At 37.8% G+C, this 19,040-nt stretch overlaps 1 protein-coding gene across 3 annotated transcripts in view; it reads left to right on the forward strand.

Annotated features, from left to right (window-relative positions):
• LOC111327252 (C3 and PZP-like alpha-2-macroglobulin domain-containing protein 8) overlaps positions 1 to 19,040 on the forward strand; it is a 44,882-nt gene that overhangs the window by 8,198 nt on the left and 17,644 nt on the right. Inside the window, exons 11-19 of one of the 3 annotated variants that reach the window (XM_088757509.1) lie at positions 1,049 to 1,300; positions 2,898 to 3,074; positions 3,435 to 3,536; positions 5,490 to 5,564; positions 6,445 to 6,690; positions 7,908 to 8,057; positions 9,712 to 9,873; positions 10,056 to 10,125; positions 13,038 to 13,230. In XM_088757509.1, the coding sequence (XP_088613635.1) occupies positions 1,049 to 1,300; positions 2,898 to 3,074; positions 3,435 to 3,536; positions 5,490 to 5,564; positions 6,445 to 6,690; positions 7,908 to 8,057; positions 9,712 to 9,873; positions 10,056 to 10,125; positions 13,038 to 13,230 (1,427 nt within the window). Of the gene's footprint in view, positions 1 to 1,048; positions 1,301 to 2,897; positions 3,075 to 3,434; positions 3,537 to 5,489; positions 5,565 to 6,444; positions 6,691 to 7,907; positions 8,058 to 9,711; positions 9,874 to 10,055; positions 10,126 to 13,037; positions 13,231 to 15,821; positions 16,015 to 19,040 lie in introns of all 3 variants that reach the window. The other 2 variants (XM_088757508.1, XM_088757507.1) reach the window with 2 other exon arrangements.

Genomic DNA, 19,040 nt, shown 5'->3' on the forward strand with positions numbered 1-19,040 from the left:
AATTTTTTCATGTGGCTTTGTCTAAGATGAAAATCAAACTTATGAAATTTTTTTCAGTGGTTTGCTCTTGGACAAGTTTTGATTTTGTTTCAAAGAGCTTATTTTAGGGAAGGTACGTTTTTTTATTGGGGGGGGGGTGGGCTGGGGTATTAGAAATTTTTGCCAAAAAAGTCGTGGCCCTCCCACTTTCCAGATTGGATTAATCCATCACCCTTCATAAATGCCTAAACAAAAGGATCTGACCCTCCCCCAACCTCCTCCAAGACTAAAATAACCGGAAGTGAAAATAACTGACCAGAAGTGTTGCTCACATAACCGTGTCTGCGTACAAAGCAGTTAATTGCATGACGTTGCATGGTGAAAACTTGAAAATGGGCAAGGATGTGCGAGGAATAGAAAGGGGGAAATGCGCTTGTGGAGAATGCGAGGATTTCATGAGGTCAGATGGAGCACCTTGTGGCTATTGTGGCTGTTTGCCGACTTGCCATTCTAAAAGGGATGCCCACTACTCCTCTGACTCAGTTGGTAGCACATCGGAAACATTACCGACGTCAAAATATGGATGAAAGCGGGCATGGGTTGAGAGAGACAATTACGTTAGTTGGAACAAGATAGTTTTTTGACATATATTTCGACATGTGTTTAAAATGATGTAGATTGATTTAGACTGGTAGCTTTGCTTGTATATATAAGTTTTAGGTTTCTATACACTTTGCATGTTTGGTAACAAATAATTAAAAGTCAACTAACCGACATGGAGTAGTTTTTTCCTTGCCAAAAAAAAAAAAACTGTGACCTCCCCGGCTGGGTATCAAACAGGTTTGACCCTCCCCAATTTATAAAATATTTACTAATGACCCTCCCCTCCTAAGCCCCAGCCCACCACCCCCAATAAAAAACGTACCTTCCCTTAGTTGAAAATGTCATGCCTGTCCATATTGTTGTTGTTTCGCAAACTTGTAAATAAACATTAAGATGTCAAGGATCTCAATTTATTTTAATTCCACTAGCTGTAACCGAGAATTACTGTAGTTGTTATCTTTTTCAGATCAGTGGCTGCACAGATGTAACTATCAAGACAGATGATGTGTTGAAAAAACTTAAGGAGTACTCCTATTACTACTGCTATGTTTGTAACAGTGCAAAGATTGCCATCAATGCTACTGTAAAGGAAGCAGCAACAGGGGTCTCTCAAAATGCTACAGGAACAGAAAGTCAGGTTGTCAGAGGAACAACAAAACTGCGGTTTCTTCCAAGTACACCAAAAGAATTTAAGCCAGGCATGGCTTATGGTGGGCAGGTAGGAATTATTTCTACTATTACAGTAAACAAGAAAAAAACAGTAAATTTTGATGCTAGTTGTCGCCTGGAGGAATGTACACTAACTATATTTGTGTTGGTAAAATGCCAGTTACTGTGGAGTGAATTCCCACTCTGAGACTTTAAGAATACTCTGTGGTATAGATCCTAATTACAGGTTTTTAACCCTATAACTCACATGGGTGACCAAAATGAAATGTCTCCTTACATTATCACTACAATATCAAGCAGATAAGTGATTAGAACAAAGAAATATAATTATAGATAAGGGGATCATTAGTTGATCCAATACCCAATTCTCCAAACTAACATCATAAGAATGGCATAGCAAACAGTAAGGAGAATTTTTAGTGAGATCTTGAGAGTAAAAGGGTTAATGGCCCTCTGCCAGGTGGATGAAGTTATTGGCATTGACTTTTATACTTTGGTAGCCTGTAGAGCAGGTGTAATTTTGGTGGGCAAGTGCTCCATATATTCTTAGTGAAAATTACGGTGGTCATCTTTGATTTTAATGGAAGAGGAAGGCTACGAAGAGAAGGAAATTTGTACCAAGGGGGTGAGTGACAGTGAAAAAAACAAAGATGGGGGTGAGGGTGGGGGAAGTGAATATTGATATTATTATTATTTCCCCCTTCCTGCCTCCTCCCCCCACTGTCAACTCTGACTCTAAATTAAACATGGCTGGTTGAATAAACGATTGTGTGCTTCTTAGCATGCAATATCTCACCCTGTCAAGATGCCTGCACTGTAGGCTAATACTTTGGAAAAGACTTGAAACAAGATTCTCAAACCTCAGCCAGCTCAGCATGATAATAAGATAAGCTTTCATATGATTATTTTGGAAGCTAGGCTATTATGAGAAACAACTCCCTAGTGCCCCTCATTATTTCTTAAAATGACTTAAGAATACTTACAATCCAATTAAATTTGCATTAAACCTTTGACCCCAAGATTGACTGGTGTCTAACTTCTTCTTAAAATATCACCCATGAATCACACTTTAAGGTCTTGAGAATAAGGGAAATGATCACTGACTTAAAAAGCTCTTGAGTCATAATGAAAACAACAAATTCTCCTCGTCAGCACTGCATGAAGGGAATGTTTAGGGAACAGTATAGAGAATATGCATTCTGATACTTGGGTGAAAAGGGTTAAATAGAGCTGTTCATTCCTTGGTACTTTAACTCCCTGTAACTAGAAGCTTGCTATTGCTCAAACCAAAACCTATTACTCAGGGAAATTCTAGTCCATACATGTACTTAATTTTAACCCGGTCATTTATATTATACTGTTGCATCTGATAACTTGAACCAAATGGCATAATAATGTTTTCTGATTGTCTTTTCTGCCTCAAGTCTCACAAGATCAATTTCTTTCCACATGTAATAATCTGATCACTGGTAAACACATTGTTTGAACAGTAAGGAAACATATATAGAATACGATGTTTTCCCCCTTATTTCCCATGAAGTTGGTCAGTTCTTCTAGACCTCTGTCAATTTCTGGTTACAGTAAGTTATGAATGTTTGTATCTTTTGAATCTCATTTCTTTTTAATTGCTATCTTTTCTCATACAGGTAAAAGCCACCTTGCCTGATGGAAGTCCAATGAAAGGGGAACAAGTCAAGATTGTTATACGAGGAAATGGGAGGACTTTGCTTGATAAATATTTCATTGTACCAGAAAGTGGACTTGTTGACTTTTCCATTAGTGGTTCAAAAATTCCCCCCAGAGTTAAATCACTTGACCTTCAGGTAATCAACTGAAGAGAGATTTGAACCTTTTATTCATGTTCTCATCTTGTGGCAGGATGTTTAAAAAATTACCAAGTCCAAGTTTGTTAATGTGCTGGTGATCAGTTGGGTTAGTGAGCAGTGCACTCAGTGGCTGGCTCCTTGAATACCCTGCTGACTGAGTTTACATTCAAGATTGAAATATGTCAACGGCTTTGAAATTTGAACAATAAAAATATCAATGAATGAAAGAGATTGTATGTTTTTTTTAAAAAGTAAAGACTCCCGCTATTCTAAGATTGACATTTAATTATTTTTTTGAGAAAAAGTTAAAATGTTGATTTGTCTTTCATAGTTTACCTTTTGATAAATGCTCTTTAGGCCAGGCACCAGAAGCAGACGTTAGCATACTATAATGCAAAGCGTTGGTATTCCCCAAGTAACAGCTACATCTCAATGGAAAGAATTGCATCTCCACTGAAGGTCAGTTTTACTTGTCCATTTTATAAATTATCATAGTAGATAAAAGGATGCAGACTCAAGAGAGTCAGATTATCACTTACCTGACGTCATTGATAACAGCAGACAATTTCACAATATGAGCAATATAGTAGTCATCAGAGTCAAGTTAAGAGTGGCTCAACTGTTAAATATTGTAAGTCAGATTCATGAAGAATTACTGCTCAGGTTTTTAATTTTTTTTTCCATGGCTGGAGTAGCATACATTTATGTCTGTTGTGGTTGGTTAGTGTCAGTGCCTTGATCAACTAAGCTTCTATTTGAGATAGAATAAATATATGAAAATCATATATTGAACTGCGGTATTTGATACGTATGATGCACGATCCTCGCAGTAGATAGCGCTATTTAAGCAATAGCGAAATTCAGACCTGAAAAAAAAAATATGGCCTGTACGGGACTCGAACCACTGACCTCTGCGATACTAGTGCAGCGCTCTAACCAATTGAGCTAACAAGCCAACTGAGAGCAGGCCGTTAAGTTGATTCGTAATGAACCCGTGAAAGTGATAAATGAAATAGAATAAATATATGAAAATCATATATTGAACTGCGGTATTTGATACGTATGATGCACGATCCTCGCAGTAGATAGCGCTATTTAAGCAATAGCGAAATTCAGACCTGAAAAAAATCCTGAAAATTTTTTTCAGGTCTGAATTTCGCTATTGCTTAAATAGCGCTATCTACTGCGAGGATCGTGCATCATACGTATCAAATACCGCAGTTCAATATATGATTTTCATATATTTATTCTATCTCATTTATCACTTTCACGGGTTCATTACGAATCAACTTAACGGCCTGCTCTCAGTTGGCTTGTTAGCTCAATTGGTTAGAACGCTGCACTAGTATCGCAGAGGTCAGTGGTTCGAGTCCCGTACAGGCCTGATTTTTTTTTTTTTTTCAGGTCTGAATTTCGCTATTGCTTAAATAGCGCTATCTACTGCGAGGATCGTGCATCATACGTATCAAATACCGCAGTTCAATATATGATTTTCATATATTTATTCTATCTCATTTATCACTTTCACGGGTTCATTACGAATCAACTTAACGGCCTGCTCTCAGTTGGCTTGTTAGCTCAATTGGTTAGAGCGCTGCACTAGTATCGCAGAGGTCAGTGGTTCGAGTCCCGTACAGGCCTGATTTTTTTCAGGTCTGAATTTCGCTATTGCTTAAATAGCGCTATCTACTGTGAGGATCATGCATCATACGTAAGCTTCTATTTGTACAGTTTGTTAGGTGTACGTGTTATTATCGTGAACATGTTGTTCACATGGTGCTAGTCTTTGAATAAATTATTACCGCTGTGGCATGACACAAGTCACGCCTGTAACCCCACAACCTCATTTACATTACTATCAATGGCTTCCTGTTCATTGACATTATGGTTAGTAATCAAGGCTCAAAATAATTTTTGGACAGTGGCCAGCCATGATGACTGACCAAACCAATCTTAACTTGGTCACATCCTGCAGAATGTGACTGTCTCAACTGTTTAACTATTTATAATTTCCTGAATTAATGCAAATAAATTAATTTTTTTAGTTATTTATTTGAAACCTAAGTATGCTACCATTCAAAATGGCCACCAAACTGAAATTTTGTCTAGATAAATAGTTATCTTAGCCAGACATTTACTGTTGAGTGGCCATTATTTTGAACCCTGGTAATTAATACTCCATATTGACTTTAAACACACTGTCAGTTTATTTATTGTCATTAAAAAATGAAGTCAAACTCATGAACAATCGAATTCTAATCAAATATTTCAGGGCATGATTATATTATGTGTACATGCAAGGAAAACATTTCATGAGCATTTGACATATAATAACGCTCCTGCCTCAATACATTTGTAATGATTACAACGTGTATATCACACTGTAATAACAATTATTTCTTTTCAAAACAGGTTGGATCAACTGCAAAAGTTAAGTTTGACTTCACCACCATAGCTGAACCAAAGAACATTACTTTTTATTACCAAGTGAGTGTTTTTCAAATTACCTTGTTCACCATCCAGTGTCCATAAATATACTCTTAATTAGCAAGCGGCACCTTGAGAGCTAAGTACGCTTTATTTGTGTCCAGGCACAAGAAAATGATCCTGCCAGGGCTCCAATTCAGTCATCTTGACTGGGATTCCTGTATGCCAACCAAAATACTTCTGATGTATTTCCACGATGAGTAATATACTTTATACAAATTACAATAAAAGTGTATGTTGTTTTCCTGCCATATAACATTTTGAGATGAACAATTAAACCACACAGTTACATACTGTGCAACCGTCAAACAGTAGGAGACCATTTCCAAGTTCCAAAAGGCCTCACTTTTGATACAAGGCAAAGTTCAAACTTTTGAAGTGAAAATTAGGTTTATTTGCATGGTAAGAATAAATATTTCTATCAAAGGCTTTCCTTTTACTCTTATTATAAAGTAAAGGGATTGACATCTCTGAAATGGCTTATTACTGAGAAGCTCTTCTATTTGGAAAGATATAGAACAGGTAATAGTGGCATCCAAGAAACTTCATTTAGAACTTTCAAAATATCAAAGTGGTTGACTCAAACTTCTCACTCCAGGAAACATTCTCTTTTTAATTGACAATAAAATGGTAATTTGTCCTAGTATTGGTGTTTTCCATAAAGCTGATATCAAAGAATTTTTTTGTGTGCCATTTTTACCTCATGGTGTAATATCAGTCCTACTATGAGGTTTTTGTAAGCAAGGAAAACTCACACACTCACTCACTCACTCCATTCTCTAATGTTCTCAGCACTAAATTGAAGAAATGAGTCCTAAACATATCCTGAGGTAGCTCTAAGGAACCTATGATTAAAAATCTTTTGCCTTCTAATCTTCAGGTATTCAGCCGTGGAGTTCTGGTAGCTCAAGGAAGGAATCTTCACGAAGTGGACTTTAAGCCACCCATGAAAACAGTGATGAATTCTAAACGTGAAGAAATGTTTACAACCAGTGGATTTGTTCAGTTTCCTGTTACTCAGAAGATGGTACCATCATCCCGCCTGTTGTTGTTTTATGTGCGGAATGATCAAGAGACTGTTGCAGATAATATGCAGATTGATGTGGAAGACAAATTGGAAAATGAGGTAAACTGGAAATTCTGAAAATGCATTAAAATGCTAAAGATTAAAATAGGACAATCAATTACTTATTCAAAGGAACCAATCAAATTTCAGAATATGGAAAACAACTTTTGCAACTTTCAACAAACCAGTTAACTATTTGCTCAACAAAACATTTGTCCACTGAGACAGTAATTGTGAAGGAGAGCTCCCACAAAACCTGTCGGCTGACAGTTGGCCATTTGTCGGCCAACTTTTGGTCGACTGTTGACCAACTGTCGGTCGACAAACGGCCAACTGTCGGCCAACAGTTTGCCAACAGTTTTAGTCAAAAGTGTCGACCGACAGTTGACCGACAAAAGGCGGACAGACGGCCGACAGTTGGCCGACTGTTGGTGACCTGTCAGTGAAGTGTCGGTAACTTGTCGGTTACATTGTGTCTGTAACGCCTTCTCAGCTTTAGTTTTGTTACATCACATGATCTCTTTATACGGGCATTTTGGATTTGCACGTGGACTCTGAACCGCTTTAGGACCGTGACAAAAATCTTTATGTAGCTAGAATTTACGGAGGAACACGCTCGTGTTTTGTGTTGGAACCTAACAGTCTTTGACGGTCAGTATGGTTGAATTTTGATCGAACTGTTGTTAATCTTTAGTTCATGTTTATCAAGTTATCGTCTATCAAGCCTTAAATAAACGGACAAGCCTGATTTTGTTAGACTTGTGGTTGCTTCACTACAGTTTTCTCGCATCCCTTTATTAATCGGTAAAGGCAGCCGCCACAGTGTCGTAAACTTTACCTTATTTATCCATAAAAGTGAATTGAAAAGATACACTGCGTACTGTATCTGAGCAACTGAATTTTGCGATTTCATAATAAATGAAACAAAGTGGTACTTGACATTTGTGTCATGCAAGTTTGGTTTGAAATCACCCATATGATTTCAGACCAAACTGCACTCCACTTAGTTCAATTACAGTTTCATTGCAGTGGTTTAACTAGTCATGTGCGTGCAAGTGTAACATTTGGAAGGTAAATCTATGCAAATAAATAATTAGAGATGTTTTTCATCTCAGCATTCAATTCAGGTTGGAAGCAGCCAATGTGCAATGGCTCCTTTAATTTAAGGCAATAAGCAAAAATCATGTTGAGAAGAGACATGTGATAAATGCTTACAGTGGGTAAGAAAGCAATATATATGACATGATATGCATCAAGAGTGTCTGTTTTCCATGTAGGTAAAGATTCATTTTGATGACAACATCAGAAAACCAGGGGAAGCTACCAGTTTGATCATAACAGCAGAGCCAGGATCTCAAGTAGCAGTAACTGCTGTCGACAAAAGTGTTCATCTTTTGAAAAGCGGAAATGAGCTCACTCAGGATGATGTAAGATTATTTCTGTTTAAATGAGTCCATTTCATTGCCAGTGTTTTCTCATTAACGCATTGGGTGGGTGACTTGGTAGTCCCATGATTAGTGTGCTGGACTCTGGGTTAAGAGGTTTGCATTTGAGATCTGGCCATGTCGTTGTGTTCTGTTCTTGGACAAAATTCTCTTGAAATTACAGTTTTTAAAAGGGCAGATTACTCTTTCCATCGGACAAGTTGCTATCCAGCATATAGGTGATAGCAAATTAACATATAGCTTTAGACACTGGACAGAGATTTATTCAGTGGATAGCATATTATCCGACCTTCAAACAACTAGGGCCAGGAGAATAAATGGTAACAGTAAATTGTCATGGACACCTAATGAAATTGGGGGATAAACTTGTGATGGAATGGCATCCCATGCAGTGGGGGGGGGGGGAATGGGGGGGGCAGGGGGATGTTATACTCCTATCCAATTCATTCTATGGAAACTGGGATTAGCTCCAGATGGGCCACTTTACCTGTATAGGGGAATCCTTGTTTACAATATTTGCCTCATTAGCATAAGCAATTCAGTTTCTGATGGAGCTAAAAATAAATCAGTTCTGAATATCAAAAAGTGAAAGTACAATTAACTTGGCCAATGAATACGAGCCTGATGCATTGAATACTTTTTGTGCAACACGGGTTTAAAAACTCAAAATTTTACATAAAATGTATGAGCTCATTAGCACCTTTGCCACCCAGAAATTTTGCAGTTTTTGATGGACTATTTCTCCTTGAATATTACACCCAAAGAGCTAAAACTTTCACCATGTACTAAGGTTTTCTAGCTCTTTAGCTGCCTGAAGTCAATTTGTATCTAACATGCTTCCTTCTTTACGCAAAGCCGTATGCAAATGAGCAAAAATGTAAACAATGACGTCAGTATGAATCCGCCTATACCAGAGTTCATTCTGTAGTCATCAGAGTCTTAACTCCTTTAAATGAACAGTATAGTTTGCTCACTGATCTTGAAGGGCTGGGAAAGATTTTGTAGTCGGAAATCAAGTCTTTTAAGACTTCAGAAGATGTTGTAAGGTAATTTCTAAGCTGTAGCAAGTGCTTAATTACTGTCACAGTGGGAAATGTTTGTAAGGAACATTCCTTCAGCTAAAATCCACAAAAGTTGCTCTGTTCAATTATTGTATCATTTATTTCAACAAAGCAATGGTTTGCAACAAAGCAATATGGTTTGTGGTTACTTTGAGTTGCCAATAAACTTTACAAGTTTTATTTACCTCTTGCTAAGACTTCACAATTGCACCGGCATGACCTCAACTTTGGTAAATTAAAATATCAATTTTAAATTTAGGGCAGTCTATCACTGCATTTGCCAACTGTTGTATAGCTGTAGGGTACTGTAGTAAAAAAGTAAGAGTTTTTACTAGTGTCTGGCTCATGATAGTCTACCATTTGAAAAACACAAGGGGCTATAGGGGGAAGATTTACAGACTAAACAAAACACCAGAACATAGTGCCTTATACAGCCTTCCTAGAACACAGGCACAGTAAGTACAAAAATGTTTGCAAAACTTTTTGCAAAAATATATATGGATACTGATGAGAAAGAGAGTAAGGATTAACTCATTATCTGATGTAATTAAGGGTGTTTTAAAACATTACCTTAGGCAATCAAAGTACTCAGTTCTCAGGATGTTGGCCCCTCTGGACGTAACAAACATTCTAGGTGCTATAATCCCTCTTGGTGGAGGGGGCCCTGGCAGCGACGGAAACGATCATATATCCCATATGGATACTCAAAAGATTTGGATGCCTCAAGGGCTTTTGAGGTTAGTATTATCATGTCACCTTGAGGAACAAATCTCAACAAAACATGTTTTTTTAAAAAAAGAAATTATAAATAAGTACAGTTTGTAAGTTAGAGAGAAAAACAAGTGTTGCTCAAATTTCTGATTCTTTGATAATTTTATAAGAAATTGAAGTTCAACAATTATTTGCTCTTTCCTTGTAGAACAGTGGAATCTTATACTTCTCTGATCTGAAAATTGAAACTGCCAAATGCGAGAGGCCTTTTCCATACTGTAAGTTGTGTTTTTCTTTTTCAATATTGTTGTCATTGCTTTTTTTCGGTTTTACTTGTTAGTGCAGCAGAAGCTATAAAATGTGGATGATAGAATCTTTGAGAACAGTGGAAATTCCTGTCTAGTGACTATCTTGTGATTACCACTTAATCATTATTCCTGCCATTTAAATGTCATGGTAGAGGTTTAAATGTCATGGTAGAGGAATTTGCAAGTCCACTGATTCTTTTATGTTACATGGGCTCACAACTAAAGTGGGGCAGGATGTGCGGGGGGACACAGGGGAGAGGCAGGGAGATAAGACAGGAAAGGATGGGATGCTAAAGAGAAATGCAGAAATTCAGATATGAAAGGGTAGAAATAGGTGGTCCTCTTAACTTGCTTGCACTGTGTTTAAACAGAGACTTCTGCTTTTAACTTTGTTTTAATTTTGTGTGCATATAGGCTGCCAGTAACTAATGATTATAATTTTAAAGTGTTCTATTCATTTTTTTTTTTTTTTGAAGTGTGCTTTAAAAGAAGTTTTAGCTTAAGTTTTGCTTTAACCTCTCTCTTTTTTCACTGTTTGACACTTTTCCTTCTATTTCTTCTACCAAGACTTTCTTGTAATCCCTTAAATTACACGCAACACATACATACATTACCCTAGTCCTGTTTCACAAATTTCCATGCCATACGCAATAATGAATATATTCAAGTCACTCGTCTGACACCAATGAAAATCACATCAAAAAAGAATATGTTTTCCACTTATTCAACTTGCTGTGAAAATGTGAGTTGAAATTTTAATATATATTAATCATTCGAGTGAATGTAAAGGTTTGCCTACAAGCTTCATTGTAACCATGTACCTTAAGTTACCAACATGATTACATTGTTTGACTTAGATGTCATACAGTATCTTAAGGTAGGACGCATCTTCATCACAGAGCTCATTTGCTCAGGTTGCATTAACACCTCACTGCCCCATAATATTATAGTTTGATAATGTCATCTTTCATTCCTCTATTATGTCATTTTAACATATAAGGGTAGCAGATCATACAAAATATGGGACAATATTACACTGTTGTTCAAGGCAGATAATGGATGGAAAGTGGAGCAACAAAGTGGCCACACTACCAATCCATATACTTAAAATTTGTGTATGTCCTCCAGGCCTGCCTTTTTAGATGGCAAACTTTAACGTGAAACATTTTTCTTGTTTTCATAAAGGGCACTAACTCTTCAACCCCTATGAGTGACCAAGGCAGACTTTAAATTCTCCTTAAAATATCAAAACAGTATCAAACAGAGAAGTGATGAGAATATAGAAAAGTATCAATAAGGGGATTATTAGTTGATCCAATACAAATTTTTTTTTTTAACTAACATCATTATAAGAATTGTATAGCAGAGAGTAACAAGGATTACTAATGAGATCTTTGGAGTTCAATGGTAGAATGCTGTAGGATGTACTTAAAAAGTAGAAAGCGAAGTGATGGTGGAATAATAGATCCTTCTTCAGTGGTTTTAACATTTGCTCATTGCTCACATTTTACCTTGTCCTTATGAGGCTTGGAAAAATACTTTACAAATAAGACTCTTGCTCTCAAATATTTCATAAATGCTTTAATAAGCCCTCTTCCGTTAATTCACCTCCCCTCAAGAAACTCAAAAACTATAGGGGTACATGGGCAAAATTTGAAGCATACTGTGCAAATGGCTCTACTGTCAAATTTCATACATATTGGATAGGTACATGTAGCATTTCAATTTAGTTGTAAGCCTGTACTTAGTTTTGAATGTTAGCTTTTTTCATAGTAATATACACTGTATGTTTATTTAGGGTGATTGACAATTCAGAGGAAAAAGAGCCTCTCATATTTTGTTTCCCAATTAGTTTTTGATACATCTCCACTTTCCAAAAACCTCTCATTTAATTGTCATGCATTATTAAGAAGTACAGTCACGTACACAAACTGAAACTTTTTCTTCCTTAAGGATATGCTCCATGGGTGTTGGAATAAATTTCTGATGCAGTTTACTTTACTAAAGTAGAGACATCTATGTGATATGGTGATTACGCAGATGTATTTAAACTTGTAGGAGGAGGCCATAAATGTCAACACATATAACCCAAGGTTGTCCAAATTTATAATTTCTTTGCTAATATATATCAATTTTTTGCCCGCTAACATACACTTGAGTGCTTTTTGCACAAACTCTTATTTTTGCACCAGCATATTTAATGTTACAGTATTTGATATACATGTACAAATGCAGTATTGACGTTTCAGAAATCAAGGTACATTTCATGATTGAGTTTGTAAAAAAACTCAATTGTTCCTATGGAGGTGCATTACATCTGTCTTCCCCTTGTTCCTGTTATGTGAAAGTTACACTCGTGATAACCTTTTCTGAGGCATGTTGACAATCACTGACACAAATTTGATATACTGATTTTGATATCCCTCCTATGTCACAGTATAATCTAGCTGACAATTTAACAGTTTGTGTTAATTGTTATTGTGAGAGAAAGGAGCGACTTATGTTTAGGCGCTACTTTTAAAAGAACCCTTGGAGTGAAGCTTTATAGAAGAAATTCCTTTCTACAGATGAGGTGAACTTTATTTTCCTAAACTGTATGAAGAGACATGGTATGCACAATCTGCCTCCCTATCTTTGGTGTATATTTAATACCAGCAAATTCTCAGGGAAACCTGATGAAATATTGGGTGGGGGTATTTGCATGATTGCTTTGGGGGAGGGGGTGGCAATACTCAACCCCACTTGTATTGAACTGAGGAAACCAGTGTTGGCCCTCAAGTTGAGACAAATTTCTAACAGAGGAAAAAACCTTTGAAATTACCCAAAACACAGCCCAACTGACTCATTGCATTTTGGCATGTAAAAATGCATGCTTCTTTCAGATCGTTTTTCAGGGAATCATGGTCCGGTTGCAACCACCATGATTGGCCCTCTTACAGAGAGTGCTGAGGAGGAGTCACCCGAGACTGACAGTGACACTGACACTCCCAGAGTGAAGACAGGAAGTAAAACAAAGTCCGTCAAAGTCCGTAAAGAATTTCCAGAGACTTGGCTCTGGACTGAAGATGTAATCAAGTAAGACCTCACAACCTGTCGTTGTGTCACTTGTTTCATGGATCTGAGGGACTGCTAGTGTGTTGATCTGTATTTTATTGAAGCACTTATCAGCCTCTTAGTGTACATTTTTGTTTAAATATGTCACTTGAATGTCATTTTACCCAAAATGGACAGAAATTGACCAAGGCCTGAGCTTGTAGCAACTGCTGGTTTCTACTGGTATCTGCTGATCACTGAAAAACACTGTTAAATGATGTTGTGTAAAATCTGACGGCATCAGTTCTTTTTGGGACTACTTACAACGCACTCACTAAACTTATTTTCAATTTTGGTGGGTGCAAGGCAAGTGCAATTACCTGTTCATTCAGTGCACTATGCCTCTAATGTTTTTACTCCCAGTAGACAATGATATATAGATTTAGCCAAGCTTAATAGCGGAGCTCGCATTTTTTTCCCGCACATCTCACCAACAAAACTAACTTGTGCATGCATATTCAGATACCATTGCGAGGATGAGCCCGCACAGCTGCCTGCTGCACATGCTTGACGTACCATCCACTAAATTTATCTCGAACCCAGAGTCTCCTCAGCTATGTAGAATTGTAGCGCACGCGTTATGCTCAAACACCCACTGGACAAAACTAAAGCCATAACGTCGGCGTGCCTGCGGTACAGTTGACCGCGCATGCTAAAAGTAGCACCTTGTACGGACATCCGTACGGTCATAAGTCCAAATTTTTTCGGCTTGATGGGCTACTACTACTATTTTGTATAAGTATGGGGCTACGCTGCGCGCGCTATGAGCTCCACTATTAGTTGTCAATTACTTACAGAACTACATGGAATGGGATCCGTGTCAAAGTTTTGAAAATCCTAAAAATTCTTTTGGATTCTATTAGCTGTTAATTACTTACAGAATTACTTGGTGTGAAAGCTCTTAAAATGATGCACAGTCAGGTCTACTTTGCTTCGAGAGTATGTGTACAGGGCTACTTACAGAATTACTTGGTGTGGGAAAAATGGAAAGAAGAATCAGGTCTATATTGACTGAAGGGTAGTGTACAGGGTTACTTCATTACTTATTCATATTGGATCAAGCCTGTCCAGAAAAAATATTTTAAGAGCTATCCTCAATTTATGGCCGGAAGAAAGGGAGTACAAACAAATCAAGAGGTGAACACAAATTCCAAACAGGCTCGCCCGAAGGACAGTAAACTGCTTATACGAATTCACTCAAAATCCGCGTGGCTTTTTTAAGGGAGAGAGGGATGCAAAAAAATACCATGTGTGTACAAAAGTTTTGCATTTGCCAAGGCCATAACTCCTTTGGCTGAAGAGGAAGACTTTTTCCATCTAAGAGGAAATTCATTTTTTTCGCCATCGAGGAAAAAGCGCATCATCAAAGATAGAAGTTCATTCTGCAGTTCTGGTTTGGTTTTTTTGCCCATTCTTTGTACACTGAACCTACTCCTCAAGAGGAAAATAGACTCCTATCAAAGATGGATAGAGAAGTTGACTTTGTAAGTGGATTTAAGGCAGTTGAATTTCGAGCATATGTTTCTGACGTACTATTCAATCCTATGAGCTGAAAAGCAATGACATCAGCTTTTGTAGGAGGAGGGCGGTACTTTGCACTGATTGGGAATCAATAATGAAGGTACACCCGGCTAAAGATCGCTGTTTTATTTGTCGTATAACCCAATCCTTCATTCTCTCTGAACAGTGTACCAAACTCTCTGTTAGTCCCCTTGTGGTGATTATATTCATCTTTACATTCTCGTTATCTCTCTGTCCGTAAGCAGTAATTTTCACTTGATCTTCTGTCTTGCATAAGGAGCAAAGTGTAACATGAAATTACACCAGACTCTCTGGCAACTTTTACAGACATTATTCAGTTTCTGAATTAAAACTTTTCAGTAGAAAGTGCATAATAATTTAGCGAAAGATGTTGTGCATCTTTTCATGAGCATGGGGCAAAGGAAAAGTCTGAATTCCTCTGAGGAATAAAACCCTGGACCTTGGGATTCCTCGCTCTTATGATCCACCTCTGAACTTGAGAGAACTCTATGGAGTGTTAGACCAGTGTACGGTTCCTCTGTGATATGTATCCTGCAATAGTCTCAATTTTTTCTCTCATTTTTCTAAATTCAACTACTGAGCTTAAAGTCTGCCATGTTTCTTAATTTGCATAATAATCTTCAACTAATTTGCATTTATGCATTTAACTGAATATAATAGCAAAACTTTCGCGTTGTCACACTGTTTTGGCAGCTTTGCCAAATAATAATACATTTTGGGTGAGGTGATGATAAGCAAGTCTGGACTCTGATCAAAAGGGTTGGTTCAGACTCTGGTAAGGGTCATTCTGCTGTGTTGCTGAGAAAAGCCCCAAACCTACACCCTGTAGTACCAATGAATTAGTAGGTATGCCAGCTAGCATCCCATTTAGGAAGAGGAGTGGTACCCCTTTCTCCCTAGTTGCTTGACAGGGTTGAAATGGGATAAGGTCCAGCAACTTTCCTAAGGAGGAGAAAAAAACTATGAACTTACCCTAAACACAGCCCAACTGAGTCAGTATTTTGGCATGTAAATATAAATGCTTCTTTCAGATCGTGATTCAGGGTTCGGCAGAGCTCTGCCAATGGTTTCGAACTTCATGGCTGTCCCTGAGATGAAAGAGGATGACTCATTGTTTACAAGTGTCACTGACACTCGCAGAGTGAAGAAAGGAAGTGGAACAAAGTCCGTTAAAATCCGTAAAGAATTTCCAGAGACTTGGCTCTGGACTGAGGAAGTAATCAAGTAAGACTTCACTACTTGTCCTTGTGTTACTTGCATAAAAGATCTGAAGGACTGCTGGTGTGCTAATCTGTATTTTCTTCAAGCACTTATTATGATTTTAATGTACATTTTTGTTTAAACATGTCACTGAAATATCATAAAGGGCTGGACACAGCATATTGAAATGTTGTTTGTGTTTTGGATAAGAAGCACTTTGTATACAAGGCTCTCATTTTTACCTAAAAATCGGCAGAAATTGACTAAGGCTTGAGCTTGTAGCAACTGATGGTGTTTGTTGATTACAGGCAACACATTTTTCAAATGATATTGTTTAAGATCTGTCAACATCATTTTTTTCAGGACTACTTCTAACTCCCTTACTAAGATTTTGTTTCAGTGCAATTACATATATCTTATTAACCAAGCGCGAGGGCCGTACTGGGAGAATATCGGCCCGAGGTCTTGACAGTACGGACCGAGCGTAGCGCGGTCCGTACGAAAAAGACCGAGGGCCGATATTCTTCCAGTACAGTCCCGAGCAAGCTTGGTTAATAAGAGATTTATTACACGACTGAAGTTCAAAGGGACACAAGTGCGGTATCATTCGGGACCATTCGGGACAGTGCCCGGTCCAATACTGAGAGAATATTGACCGGCAATAGAGCATTTTGATTGGTTAATTTTAGTTATTGGCCCTCTTACTGCCCGAGTCGTGTAATAATTGTTCATACTACCCAGTTTGCATCCGATATTTTGATATTTTGATTCCTATAAGGCTAATTAAACTTAGTAATTAATGGCGCAAAACTACTTGGTGTGGACAAAGTATGAAAGTGCTAAAAAGGAAGAGATGGAAGTACAAGGCTACTTCATAACTTGTTCGTTTTGGATGGACCCTGTATACAGAACTAGACTTCTAGAAATTATTATCAATTTATGGCTGGACGAAAGGAAGTGCAAATAAATGAAGTGGTGCACCAGATGGTGGCTATACACAAGTACCAAACTAGCTCTCTAAAAGGACAATAAACAGCTTGGCTTTTTCAAAAGAGAGAAAGAAAGAAATTGTCCCTGGATACTTGGTTGACTTTGTCAAGACAAGGCAAACCATGAAATTATCAATTGCCCACAAGACTTTTGCTTTAGACCATGGCTATCTTTGCAGACGTGGAAGATTTTTCTTTCTTGAAAGTGGAAGGGCACCTTGTACATTGGTCATCGAGGAAGAAGCACATCATGAAAGATAGAAGACACTTTTTACAAGTTTATAGTTTGGTCTTGGATTTTTTCCTTATTATTCTATGCACACCCACCTTGCCTTATGAGACGAAACGTCTCTCCCAGCCTAGGCTGCGATTCAAAGAGACATGGACTTTATGCAAGTTCAGAGCACAATTCTGGAGCTTTTTTTCTCTCATCTGCCCTATGAACTGGAAAGTGGTGATAACAAGTTTTAATGAAACGTGCTGTGTGCTGTCCACATCTTTGTAATCAAGGAAAACTCACTTGGTTAAGTAAAAGAAAAGAAGAGTCCTTGTTATCTGTTTATCACTTAATCATGCATTCTGCCACGACATTGTTCCTAACCCATTATTCTCTGTGTTCTTGGTGTCACTGTCATTATTTAATGATTTCACTCTTCGTGTAATGTATTAGGAAACTTGATTTTGAGAGTGGTGTTACAAAGAATTGCAGCAGAATTTTTGTTAACTCTAACAGGCATGATCCAGTTATTGAAAAATAGCTTTTCTTAGAAATTATTAATTTACTTTGTATGGCTAATTCGTAGTTGTGCATTTAATTCGCTATCATGGTAACCAACCATTTACTCTGTCAAGTTGCTTTTTTTTGTGAGGTGTAGCAGAATAGTGATACTGTTTGGGCAAGGTGGGGTAGTTTTGTGATAAACTAGCAGAACTCCTACTGAAAGGTCCTATCCAAGGTGTGGCAAAGGTTATTGTGCTAACTTCTGGGAATGGAATCTTTACTCTCGATACCTCTGTCCTCCCGGCAGTTTACATGGATAGCACTGAACTACCAGGAAAACCTTAAGGAATGCTACCTTATGCATCCCATTCAGGGTGAGAGGTGATACTCCTGTTAAAACTGGGATGAGCTTTAGCTGAGAACATCACTTAGCTGGTATGATTTTTGCGATTTCACGATATTATTTCCATATTTTAGGGCGCCATCGTCGACCAATGCCTCTAGGTTTGTGGTCATTTAGTCTAGCGTTGCCCTTTGCTAGCACTGCGAATGTTGGGAGTTAAAGCGAAAGAAACAAACAAAATAACAAACCAGAAATTGAGGAAAAGGAAAGGAAGCCTGTAACTGTTCGCAAGAACTTTCCCGAGACATGGCTCTGGACGGAGGAAGTAATCAAGTGAGATAAGAATAACTTAGCCTAAACACCTAGACTTAATCACCTGAGTTGGAGTTTTCAACAAAAATCTTATTCCCTTTTGACAAAACCGATCTTTTATTGCACCAGTTTTTCATATTCTATTATAATGATGTTGGGGGTTTTACAGCTCGCTTGGACGAATTTACAAGAGGTGCCAAGACTCTGTACTTTTCTTCTTTTATTCTCTTCTGGAGAGCTACTACAGCAACGCTCTATGCGCGAGGAACCAACGCTTTAAGTAGGAAAATCGAAGACATGTTTGGGTTAGCTGACCGTGAGAGTTTCCACAGTGTTGACAAGGAAGAGTTATTTTCGAGATAGGAAGGGTACATTGGGCATAGGTTATCAAGGAAGAAGCCCATCATGGAAGATAGAAGACATTTTTTCACAAGTTTATCATTCAAGCGTGGATTGTTTTTCATATTATACTGTGCGCACTGAACTTTCTCTGTGAAAAGAATCATTTCTTCCATTCAAGTCTTCAACTTTTTCAAGTAAAATTTGTGCAAGTTCATAGCATATATCTGCAGAAGTTGTTTAACATTTCTGTCCGATGGGCTGAAAAGCGGTGATCTCAAGTTTTGATGAAGCGTCCTGTGTGTTATCCACTTGTAATGATGAAGGAAAAATCAATCGCATGATT

This window comes from Stylophora pistillata, chromosome 4, assembly GCF_964205215.1.
Source record: "Stylophora pistillata chromosome 4, jaStyPist1.2, whole genome shotgun sequence".
NCBI classification, from domain to species: Eukaryota; Metazoa; Cnidaria; class Anthozoa; order Scleractinia; family Pocilloporidae; genus Stylophora; species Stylophora pistillata.